The sequence below is a fragment of the Haliotis rufescens genome, unplaced genomic scaffold, assembly GCF_023055435.1.
Source record: "Haliotis rufescens isolate VD_foot unplaced genomic scaffold, xgHalRufe1.0.p SCAF_4, whole genome shotgun sequence".
NCBI classification, from domain to species: Eukaryota; Metazoa; Mollusca; class Gastropoda; order Lepetellida; family Haliotidae; genus Haliotis; species Haliotis rufescens.
In genome coordinates, this window is record NW_025964112.1 from 54,945,065 (window position 1) to 54,958,006 (window position 12,942).

At 41.4% G+C, this 12,942-nt stretch overlaps 1 protein-coding gene across 1 annotated transcript in view; it reads left to right on the top strand.

Moving 5' to 3' along the window:
• Window positions 1-4,346, top strand: part of LOC124128530 (EGF-like domain-containing protein 2) — a 28,650-nt gene extending 24,304 nt beyond the window's left edge. The window contains exons 13-15 of the mRNA XM_048382579.1: window positions 1,639-1,810; window positions 2,387-2,507; window positions 3,103-4,346. Coding sequence (XP_048238536.1) covers window positions 1,639-1,810; window positions 2,387-2,507; window positions 3,103-3,266 — 457 coding nt within the window. The 3' untranslated portion in view covers window positions 3,267-4,346. The remainder of the gene's footprint in view (window positions 1-1,638; window positions 1,811-2,386; window positions 2,508-3,102) is intronic.
• The last annotated feature ends 8,596 nt before the right edge of the window (window positions 4,347-12,942 follow it).

Genomic DNA, 12,942 nt, shown 5'->3' on the forward strand with positions numbered 1-12,942 from the left:
ATGTTCCAGAGTGAATAATATTGTCCATTCGTATATCACGGCTTTGTATGGAACCGATTTACTCGAATCAATAAAAGATACGAATGAACTGTTTGGTTTTTTTTCTCAGTTTTTGGCATATTAGTATATAGTCTTCGTCATACTACACCCGTGAAGGTCCCGGGTTATAGAATCGACCTTCAGTAACCCATGCTTATCGGCGACTGACGGGGATCGGTTGGTCAGTCTCGGATGACACGTGCCATTGGTTCCTAGTTGCACAGATCGCTGCTCATGCTGTTGATCAACTGGATTGTCTGGTCCAAGCTCGTTTATTGACAGACCACCATCCTAGAGCTGGAAAAATGCCGATTGTGGCGTAAAACTAAATTCACTCACTCACTGATAGCAATACATCTAAAAAGTAATGTCATCATCATTTAAATGGTGAGTTTAAACGCGTATTTTACCCTTACAAGGACGAGTGCATTCCGCACACCCTTCCTGTTATCAATGTGTCACTGTTTACAGTTCGGGCGAACATAACCCTATAGACATGTGTGCGGGCGAGTTCATTCATCAGAAATCTGTCATTTACGATGTGTTTATAAATATGAACTGCTAACCACGCTCATAGTCATGTTGCGTGTCGTGGTTAGAACCGTAATTGATCTATTGAAAGGTGTCATACATTCGTGTTCGGATATAGGTACAACATCTTCACGCACATACTTTCCTACATCATTCAAATGTATTAAATACCGGATACGTTTAATAGACACCAACGAAAGAAAGGTTTAATGAGGGGGAATACCCATATATATCCTCTCTGAAATAACTCCCTTTTAAAATAACAAATGTACAACACATGTTCCCTAACGTATCATAAATACGGGACACTGGTCACACAATTTATGAATGGGAAGCTTCAGGCGAGGCTGTTATGTTAACATTAATTGTAAGGTCGGGGTAGTGTATGTTGACATTGTTATGGGCGGCCGGTCGCTTAGTCTCTCTGCTATACATTAGCTCATTCTTGCGCGCTAAATGTAAACTGCTAGCTTGCTGATTGCGTAGTCTTATCTATTTTGTCTATATTTTTTCCATACAGGTTGTCTAACGTTCATGGTGTACAACGTGTAGACCGTATAAGATGAATTTGATCCAGCTAGACGTACATTTTTTTTTTCTTACATTACCCGGCGTATATCATGTTGACACAACCCGTCTCTATGGTGGTATGATGTACTTTCAACACACACCCTGTATTCATCAAACCAGGTCGCACGCTCTAGCGAGCGCGGGTTAAACGACGAGGCCACGTGAGTTGTCAAGCGCGCTCAATTCAAACTGGGCTGCTTGTCTATTCAGAGCAGCACGCTATACATTTAGCTCTATTCATAACCCTTTACTTTTGTTTTCTTATGAATTCTTTTCTGCCTTATAAACACACACCTTTCATTCCCCACCCTTTCCTGACGCGCTGTTGAGGCATGAGTCATCCTATCCGATCACGTGACTTGGATCAACCAATCACCTTCGCATCCGCCTGGATCAACCGGATCAACCAAAAAAGGTTCCTGCTGACCCGTTCTATACTACTAATCTTTTCCACTGAAAATTGACAGTAATCAAACATTAAAATTGTTCTTATTCCAGATGCAGCGACGAGTCCGGTAAGGCAATCGTGCACTCCTATCCAAGCAGGGTGAGTGACACGAAGATTTGCATGCAGTACAGACCAGGTTACTTCCGACCAGGGCCTGCAGCCGTGGTGCACGACATGAAGTACAAACTGTGCCTCTCCGGGGATCGAGCTGGCTGTCAACTGGTGCGTGAAGTTCTCAAGCTTTTGTTTGTTTATTTGTTGTTTAACGCCACACTCAGCAATATTCCAGCTATATGACGGCGGCCTGGAAATAATCGAGTCTGGACCAGACAATCCAGTGATTGACATCATGAGCATCGACCAACGCAATTGTTCTCGCAGTTCTCAAGCAAATGTGGACACAACAATTCAAAGACAAATATCCTATATTACAAGCAGCAATGATTAGATGGAATATATTTAATAGCTTCCTTGTATAACATATGTTGATTACCTTTCGGAGAGGTTTGTAGGAAGGGGATACACGGTGTTTGGTCCTCTTCAGTGAAGATGCAGTATATCTCAATTTATTTATTTGCGACGGGCACATACCAGTGTGTACACACAACGTAACGAAGCCCACCTGCCGTTTGTCCCCTGTCGTACCAGTTTTCAGCGTCTACAATCTGATGTTGATGAGACATGAACTGTAAAACTGTGTAAATATTACCGTAGATTATTTTTAAATCACTTCAGTCTGAAATTGGACACATTTCTGTTAACAGTATGTATGTACTTCCTGCATGTATTTATTTCAAGACAACATGCGGAGTAACGGGAGACAGAAAGAAGCGTCAAACCAATGACGGCAGAGTTGAGTCAACAGCCAACACCACAGTGTACTTTGAGGATGACACCACGACAGCATCGCAAACAAACGGTAGGTTCTCACCTATATGTATCTGCTTGAACTAGTCTTGAATTCTACTCGGCACTTCAATGTGATTAAAACGTTTCTCTTTAAATTGTAGTCAGCATAAGTTTAACATGGATACCCCACTCAGACAAATTATACTCCGAGTCATTCGTGTATCCTCTTAATACAAAGCGCCAGGCAGGATACCAACAAGTACCATCTACCAATGTCTTCTGGTATGACGCGGCCATGGGATCAAACCACATGCCTTCCGTTTTCCAGGCATATGCTCTATCCATTAGACCACGGAGATGGTTATTGAGGCGAGATATAAACAAAATTGTTCGATGTAAATGAAGTTCAAATAATCGAGCTGTCACTGCTTTGGTCATGCATAAGATGTTAGGAAGGTCAGTTGGGTTTTGCACTGCTGTCAGTATTATTCTGGCCATATCACAGAGGGGATGCCTAGAATGGGCTTTACCCATTTTACCCATTTGTGGGTAGAACCTAACGTAACGATCCATTTGCCCCATCAACAGAACCCGGGTTGATCTCTTTGATAGTCGAATTGTAGAAGTTCAACTAATGGATTAAAGACTATATTATTTTCTTCCAGGCGATACTAGTGTTTCTCCAACTGCAAAGAACTGCCTCCCTGAGATGTCTGTGATGTTCCCCGCCATCATCGTGGTCTGCATCGTCGCCCTGATACTCCTCCTGATCATTGTGTACATGTGTTTCCTGCTCATGAAGAAACGCGACGCAAACAAGAGGATGTGAAGTCCCAAAAGAGTCGCATGTCACACCGCTACTGATTCAGCTTAATCTGTTGTCATAATAAACTGGAAATAAATATCATTTAACCGCACTGTCAAAATTAATTTCAATTCAACACACAAACAAAGCAAACTCTTTCCAACTTATTTAGGTCGTACTGACACATAGGTCAGGTAGCACAGATTAGCACAAACAGCACAGATCATAGACTTAGTTACAAGTTTAATTTTTCATAATGTTTACAAGACGCAGGTATCAATGAAACAAATGCACAGGAGGTTTTTGTGAATGTTGTGTAAAGCAAGCCACACATTAGCGCAGCTACATCTTGATCGTGGCATTTGAGTCTGGAATCAAAGTTGTGATTTCGACATTTGAGTCCAAACAAGACAAACAAGTCACTTCGTGGGGACTATGCAGACACACTCGATGTCGAGGTACACTGCCACACAATTAGTGTTGACTCGGTCTGGTATTTTGCTCGAGCTACATCACGACAGTCTATTAAAATTGATAAGATAAGATCTTATTTTAGCGTCATACATTGAACATAATTACATGTTCTCATTTACAATGTGCTACCACCCATGCTGTCAAAGTTATCTGCCGGGCAAGAAAAAGGATACACCCTTGTTTCAAGATTTCTAAACGAACAAGACACGGTTGTCGCTGGTGAATCATAGTTGTGTTTTTATCTACGTTTGCAGTGTTCGGTGACTTTTCATCGTATTAACATCTTGATAACGTCTGTAATTTCGGTGAAATCCAATTTTAAGTTTATGCTTTCTTTTGCCTGGCAGTTGACATAAGTGTTAGGTCGTTGTTTTATGCCACGGTCAAGGAATTAAAAGGATACATTTGAAATGGTCTTGTTTATATTATACCAGTATATACACCCTACATTACTGGGCCCCCAAAGTCAACAAATATTCGTCTGACCATATCGTTGATGGAATTTACACAACGGCACGTATGATAATTAAATTGTTTGATTGATATATCCTTTGTAAGTAACAATCAATTATGTTTTCTAAGCGACTGTTCTTCTTGAAAATCAAATAAAGTGTGATGAATTGAAAATGATTGATATTTGTGTCTTCAGTTTCCATATTGATTGAATCATGAAAGGTTCGGGAGGACTCTAGCAATTATATTCAGAGAAAGACACAGTTTTTAGTCACAAAAGGCAATATAATGGGTCAAAAAGGTGTCGATAAGTACAGGCCCTTCCATATGTGTCCCTGCACAGGCCTGTTTCTGTTTTTGAATAGTGTTGGAAGCTGGAAGGGATTCGTTGTTTTCCGAAAGGTATCACTTGACGCACTTGGCAAGATTTTGTTCTGTTTTGGTTGTTGTTTAACGCCACTCTCAGCAATATTCAAGATATATGATCCAGTGATTGACATCATGAGCATCGATCCACGCCATTGGGATACGATGACATGCATCAACCAAGTCAGCGAGCCTGACCACCCCATCTCATTAGTCGCATCTTACGACAAGCATAGTTGCTTTTTACGGCAAGCATGGGTTGCTGAAGACCTATTCCAACCTGGAGTGCGTGAGTTAGTTTTTAACAGTATTCCAGCACGGGTTGCCTAGTCGTCTAAGCCGCCGCGATTCGCTGTGCAGAGTTGCTTCCCTTGGGCACGCCAGACACCCATGATTGTGGGTTCGAATCCCGGTTCGCCCCGATTATGTTTCTAGGTTTGTCCGCACCATACCCGTGCTCGTGGGTTTCACCGAAGTGGTAAACGTCTGAGACCTGCATCATTTTGGGCTTTCCTCCAATATGAAGCGGACACGCCGTGATATAACTGGAATACTGTTAAAAGCGGCGTTAAACCCAACTCACACACTCACGGGCACTTGGCAAGTAGATAGGAAACAATTCAGGTCGTAAGAGGCCGCTCTTATAAAGGTGCAACCAGCTTTCTAGAACCTTGACCATCCTGTAACCTTTCACAGGATCAATCTCACATTTTGTACTGAGGATACTTTCTGTGTCTCCTCTATTGGGGGGGGGGGGGGGGACATATGTGTGACTGTTGGTTCGTGAATAAGAACCGCCAAACATTGCTTGGGTGATGCCAGTCGTTTTACTGGCCGACAGAGACCAGAAAAATTTGCAAAGTTTGTAGTTTAGTCCTTATAATGTGTCGCTGAAGTAGAGATCAACTATTACACGTCCTCAAATCATATGGTGCGGCTCCGAGCCCGTTGGCGTTTCGTGTTCACCGACAAAATATGAAATCATTTGAGTGTCATCACAATAGTCACATCCTTTGGTAAATCACCAAGAATAAAACCAATTACGAACACAATATTATTCTTACTGATCCATTTTTACAGACGGGCCCACGAATGGGGGAAAAGTGCTACAATCATAGGATCCAAACCTCAAGAATCCCAGATAATAGTTCAATCGCAACTGCTGAGGCCAAACTATCTTGACAGCTTTGACCTATGTAAAACAACAACAAAAATGTACAACTTTCATCATATGTTCAGATTCCTTGTCTTGCCTTCTCATCGAAATATCCTATAATCCTTAACATTTATACATATAATGATCTTTCTACTAGCCTATGTGACATCGTCTTTTGTTGGATACCATGTCATCAAATACAGATAACTCAAAAGTCGATGCTGCAGCTAAAGCAGCTCTTAATAAACCGTTATCTCCATTCCTTTATCCGTACAGTAATTTCAAACCAAGAGTTATACTCGGGATCATATGCAATAAAGGTGGGACACCCAGGTAGTTTAAACCAACAGTCGGTTATACCTTCTTGGGTTGCCAGTCACGATATGATGAGGTCGATTTGCGACGATGTCGTACTGGCCACAGTCGGTTTTCCCATGAATATCTGCTTAAAACAGATAAGGACGAACCTCCTAAGTGTATCACTTGTATTGAAAGTTTCACCGTCAAGCATATTTTGCTTGACAGTTTGGACTTTGCATTCGCAAGGGAGTCACATAATCAAACAGTAAATCTGAAAGATCTTTTTTCCCATATGAGGGCATCTCATTCTAAACCACTTGAAAGAAATTAGTCGGCATCATACATTTTAAATAAGTACGTGGATATTTAATTGCTTGCTTCTAAACTTGGTGTGAAGCTTTTATCGACAAAGGCTCTGCTCAGGAGGTTAAAGTATCGTAAAGTGGCTGTCCCCCTGTGTTACATGTAATTCATAATCAATGTAACTAGTACTATTGTTATATGGCTCTATCTGTTTTATTGTTTGACAATGATTGTAACTGTGCTCCATTGTTTTGGTTGCGATTCGGTAGAGTGATTAGTCGTCAGGAAGCCATTCGTGACCAACTCGTGTTATTCCGGGACAAGCCGAATAGCGACTCGTGCCCATCTCGTGGGCATTTTTGCGACCGGGTTCCGTCTTAGCGCAAACGGGCCTACCTAAAACAATTGTCAACTCGTTGCGCAGTGGTTCAAATATATTTCCCCTTATATTATATATATATTTCAGGGTAAAAAAACATCGGGACGTGCGAAATTATACAGTATGATTGAACACATTTAACTGTGCCTTGGGTATATTTTTAGATGCAAGACATACGTAAGATCAAAAATTATTTCTGAGGGATTCTTTGACGAAGAACTTGAAATCATATGCGCACTCAGATTACGGGTTACGGAAAGGGGCGAGTGGTGACGAATGGGCAGGAAGCATTTAGATGCCATTGTGGTGTGTAAACTTCCGTTTACCGCGGACTGTGACAGAATGTTGTGGAATCATCTTTAATGTTCTCGTGCCGATGGCCTGGTAAAGACACGGTTGAACCTTCCTGGATCTGGTTAGGCTGTATATATAGTGGTACAATAGCGTGTTTACATATCTCTCACACATTTCGTCTCTCACGCATTTTCATCACGTCAAGACCAACTTTCATGTGAGGATCATCCCTGATTCCCTGCCTAGTCCATCTCGGAAGCTTGACGGCTGGCGGCGCTGAGTGAGTATATATAGTTATCACTGATTTTTGCTTTCACCACTGTACGTATGTATTTGATACTGACCACTGCCATCATATTATATATTGCCATTGGATATTGTATTACCACTCTATTGTTTACTGCCATTGTAATTGCCGTGTAGTAATTTGTATTGATTTGTAAACCTAGTTACATTTTGTTGATTGTATAGCTTTACATGTCGCCTTTACATGATATAAATGTAACTGAAATACTTTTCAAGGAGGCGTAAAATCCAAGTTTTACAGTGTGCACACGGTACATACGTCTATCTCCATATCCCCATATCACAATTGCAACTGCGATGGGAAAATACTCAAGGAAGGTAATATTCGTCATAAAGCCCTGGAACCCAATGATTCGGCCAAGCTCCACAGGTCCATGGACTGGCAAAATAAATACCAAAACCTTTGCCTTGTCCACAAGCATTGTCAGTATAAAAACTCCAGATCAGCATTTGATCTCATTATGGAAACTACATTGAACTCCTTCAAAATCTCTGCCAAACTCTTAGGTCACTCTTCATGTTCTTTGTCAATCTTATGTGGTGGTGAGGCTTCCTACCACACGTTGCATTAATCATTCGTCGAAGGAAACATCTGTCCGATGGAACTGCTTTGCACAGGAAATTAAGTAAACCAAGTAACGACTGCATCACCTTTAATCTAACCTTTAATCGTGTCAAAATATGATCTATAGCATCGAACGAATGAGCTTATCTCCGGCACACGCACACACGTGTTGATTTATCAATAAAATCATTTACGCTCTGACCTCCTGGAAAGATAGGTGGTGTATTAATCTATAATCTCCTGGAGCGCTGTTAGGGACCAATCAAGCGTGAAACCTTAACATATGGTTTTGGAGGGTTGTCTATTCTACCCAAGTCCAACTCTTTTTGGAATTTTAAATGTGACATAAGATGATTATTTTTAACAAATTTGAGATTTCTTGCCATACCATAGAACCTACCACTGTACCATCATATCCTAGCTTGAAGCCATATTTGAAACCATTAACGAGAAACTGAGCCTCATCCGGAAAATGCTTGGCCATTCGTTCCATCACCTGTGTCTTTACTGGTGTTTGACCGAGCTTGTATAACTCTGGAAGGAGTGCTGGTTGATGTACCTCTGCAGGCTGGATGGGCATCGCTTCCACGTGTAAGTTGTAAAAGCTGTTGTCCAATTAAAAATGTTCTAATTCTCGCGCCTTGAGACTTTTGCCTCAACTCCAGCTGTCCATCTGTACTGATGAATACTGCCGAAGTTGTATATAAAACCATCGAATCTCTGTCTGGTTTAAGCAAAAGTCTGAAAATCTATGTACTCACCATTCCATAGTTTGTTTTTAATGCTGACAGAAACATTACAACCCAGGTGATCATAAACACTTTGTGTCGTTGTAGGTGGTGGCATATTTAACATGTCAACATTTTGAAACATGAGAATGACTTGTGAATTATGAGGGGCATTTGGGTTACTAACCATGCTAGGAGCATTGTTATGATGCTGGGATTGAGGGACATGATTTTCAAATTCCGGGAGGATACATTTGTGAGTTAACTGAAGGGTTATATGCATTATTTGGATAAAAACCAATTTGCACCGACTCACCTCCTGAAGGAGTAGTGGTAACAGGCGTTATCGTCGATAGCCTCTGGGACCACGGGGACCTCTGCTTCGGCCACTCTGCTGCCGCCATTTTCCCTGTCTCCATTAGCTGCAGTTGTTACTGCAAATCTTGATTCCATCCCCGAAACAAAATTGTCCTTTGTTTGAAATACTTTTCCAACAGGATAAATAAAGCTATAACGTTCACTACAATAATAACTAACGCCACAAAAACGAGAATTAGAAATGTTTCTTCTAACGTTAATGTTCCGCCATTTATAAAAAGTGTTACCGGTGTGGTTGTGTGGATGAAAAAAGATTGTAGCAACTAAATTCAGCTGCAACGTGGTTTACTTCCCTTTGTTTAGAGCATGTGAAGAACAATTCCTGAATAATACACTGATAAGGTGCCTTGCACTATTAAACCAGGAAGAGTAGCTTCCTTTGCACTTACAAACCAGGAAGAGTAGCTTCCCTTTGACCGTGGAACACAAATGCAGGGGGAGAAAGCCCCTTGAATTGGAATAATGTCAGATTACCAAAATAATGCATTTAATTAATTAATAATCAAATTAAATATGTTGTTCTTTGGTGGAATTAAACATAACATTGACAAAACTATGAAAATAATATAACCGGTATATGTATAAGAGTTACTAAGACTTCTGCAGAAAAAGGCAATTTAGAGAAAATGTATTGTATGTAGGTCACGCATGACCTTTTTCTAACTTCGACCCCTGCCGATAGGAAGTATAGACCACAAACAAACTTTTTGTCTGCTAGTGACTTTGACCTTTGTCATAACAGATCAATGTGTCATTAGACGTTCTAAGCCAAGGAAACATGTGTTATTTATTCCAAAGAGATGCCCAAGCAATGCATGGTTTCATAAGATAAGTGTGGCTATTAAACTGAGGCAAAAACATCCCCATTTACACAGCTGGCTAATGAAACATAAACAACAATCAAATTATCAATTTCTTGTATTCATATGCCTATAGTATATCACACATTGAACAGTGTTCACATGATGCAATATGCAATGTCATCCTATTCTTCAATAGTGTGATAACTGTTCGCGTTATACGCGTTCATTCACAATCAAATAGCAAATTCCCCTCCAGCGATTTACACACCCGAGCTAGAAATAAAGGAGACGGTCTCATCTGTTTCATACTTAGATCTATGCATAAAGATTCAAGGTGACAAAACACTCTCCACAAGACTGTATGACAAGAGGGATGACTTCAACTTTCCAAAAGTCAACTTTCCCTTTATGTCGAGAAATATTCCAGCAGCTCTAGCCTTTGGTTTTTACATTTCAAAACTTTTGAGATACAATGGAGCATGCTCTTTCTACCAAGATTTCAAAGAGCGTCATACGACTCTTGTTCAGAAGTTGCTTGATCAAGGTTACAACCTTTAAGACGCAATTAAAGCTTTCAAAAGGCTTTATGTGGACATGTGTAGGACATTTCCAAATCTGACACATCATTGACAAAAATATATGTCCGATGCAATTCCTTATTTTGACTTGTACCACAATTATGTTCCCATGTGTTTCAAGGTGAACAATGGACTTTGCATGTATTTGTGACGGGTGGGACTGGATACGCTCGCCCTTTCACGAACACCTGGTATCATCACGATTTGATAGTGATTCGTAAACATAGTTATGGATATATATTATTATTGTTGTTGCTTACAAAGGTGATCTCGATGAAACTGGATCATTTCATTGTCACAAGTGCCCTAGAGTCAATCCTTTCAATGATATACCCATGTTTGGGGTTAACAGAGTTTGGTAGGTCGGTTATAAAAATAATATAAACAAAAACAGTTTCAAATGAAAAATGTTTAATTTCCTCAAATTGTTCGGTTAGTCTGGGCAGGAAGGAAAAGGGTTTCTTCAGAATTCGATATGTTTAGAGAGTTTAAGATTGATAGAGATAGAGTGCATGGAGTTGAAACCACTGATGTTTTGATTTTTTTGCATTTCAATTTTCTTGGAGTTGCCGGATCGTAAACCGATTGCAATTGTAGAAGTACACGCAGTCAACCACAAGTTTTGTTTTGTTTGTTTGCTTGTTGTTTAACACTGCGCTCAGAAATATTCCAGCTAAATGAAGGCGGTCTGCAAATAATCGAGTTTGGACCAGACAATCCATTGATTGACATCATGGGCATCGATCCACGCAATATGGATCAATGACATGCATCCACCATTCAGCGAACCTGACCACCCGATCCCGTTAGTCGCCTCTTACTACAAGCAGAGTCGCTTTTTACAGCAAGCGTGAGTTGCTGAAGACCTATTCAACCCCGGATCCCCATTCTAGTTGACACAGATTCAAGGTAAAAATAGGTCCTAAGAAGAACATACTTGTCGTAAGAGCTGTGTGATTGTTAAACGAGTTGTCTTTCTCTGCTACTCAACTCTACAAAGATGAAACCAAGTCGACAGTTATGTAAACTGCCGAACAAAAGAAAGCAAAAAACTTAAAAAACGTTATCAAAATCTTACTACGATGAAACGTCACCGAAACGCTGCAAACTTAAGGTCCAAAACACAACAATGATTCCCGTATCAATCCATCCAACAATCAACCATTTTGCGTTTGTTCAGACACCATCAAAGTTGGGTGTATACTTTCTTTTGCCCATCAGTTTACTTCGACAGCATGGATGGTTGCATATTGTTAAATTGACTTGTTTGCCTGGTCTGGATCCCAGTGAGCATTGTTTTACGACCTAAATATAAGGGAAAGAGTTTGCTTTGTGTGTGTGTGGAATTACAATTAAATTTAATAGTGCGACTAATTGATATCTATTTCCTGCTTTATTATTTGTCAAGCTTTGGCTGACTTGACATATACTGAACCGCAAAAGAAACGTCACCATGGATAGAAATATGAGAAACCTTATTTGTCCAAACACTGTAAACATACTTTGAGACATATTAAAAAGATGAAACTTGGCAAAACTGTTCTTTAAGGGCAACACAACCCCAGTCTCTGAGAAAATGGCATCAGAAGTCAGTATATCGTGTGTCCGTCATGTGCATTGATGACTGCGGTGCAACGTCGATACATGGAATGGGTCAGAAGGTTGATGAAGGCCATAGGCACTTGAGCCCACACTCTGAGGAACGCCTGACGCAGTTAAGCTGCAGTTGTCGGCCTTAGTCGGACGTCATTCAGACGTCCTTGAATCTCGTCCCACAGGTGCTTAATGGGATATAAATCGGGACTGAGGGCAGGCCACTGCATGGTTCTGGAGCCATTCTGCAAAGGAAGTCTCTTATTGCTCTCGCAGTGTGGACACGGGCGTAATCATGCTGAAACTTGTGGTTGCGGCGACGTGCCAAATGAGGTATGGCGTGTGGTCTCGAGACTTGACCAATGTACCGAGTGGCTGTGACACCATTGCCTCTCCCTGGACCGATGTTCTGGAAGACCACAGGGCCGACCCTTTGTGCAAGACCAATTCCACCCCACACCATGATGCTCGGACTACCTCACGAGACACTCTCAACATCACAAGCATCCGAATAACGTTCCCCACAGCGTCGCCAGACTATCTCTCTGCCATCTGCTGTTGAGATACAGTAACGGCTATCGTCTGAGAAGAGGACTCTTCTCCACTACTGGTGGCGCCAATGCTGGTGCTGTGTTTCCAACTGAAGACGGTCCCGGCGATGACGTGGTGTCAGAATGGGTCCTCGGTGTGGCCTGTGACAGTGGAGGTGTCTGCTCGTCAATCGTCGACGCACGGTGTCCGCACTAATGTGGCGCTGGTGTGTCCCCATGGTCTGTCGAGCAGTTTCCGCAGCAGTAACAAAGCGATCTTGAAGATGCTGTCGCACAATCTGACGATCCTGACGTCGGGTAGTGACCCTTGGTCTTCCACTACGTGGTCGGTCATCTGTAGTGTTGGTTGTTTGGTACCGTTGCTGGAGCCTGTATATGGTCCTTACGTGGACTTGAAATGCATTGGCTTCTTGCCGGGCGGTTTGTCCAGCTTGCAATCGTCCAAGGGCTTGGTGTCACTGATTTCTTGTCAA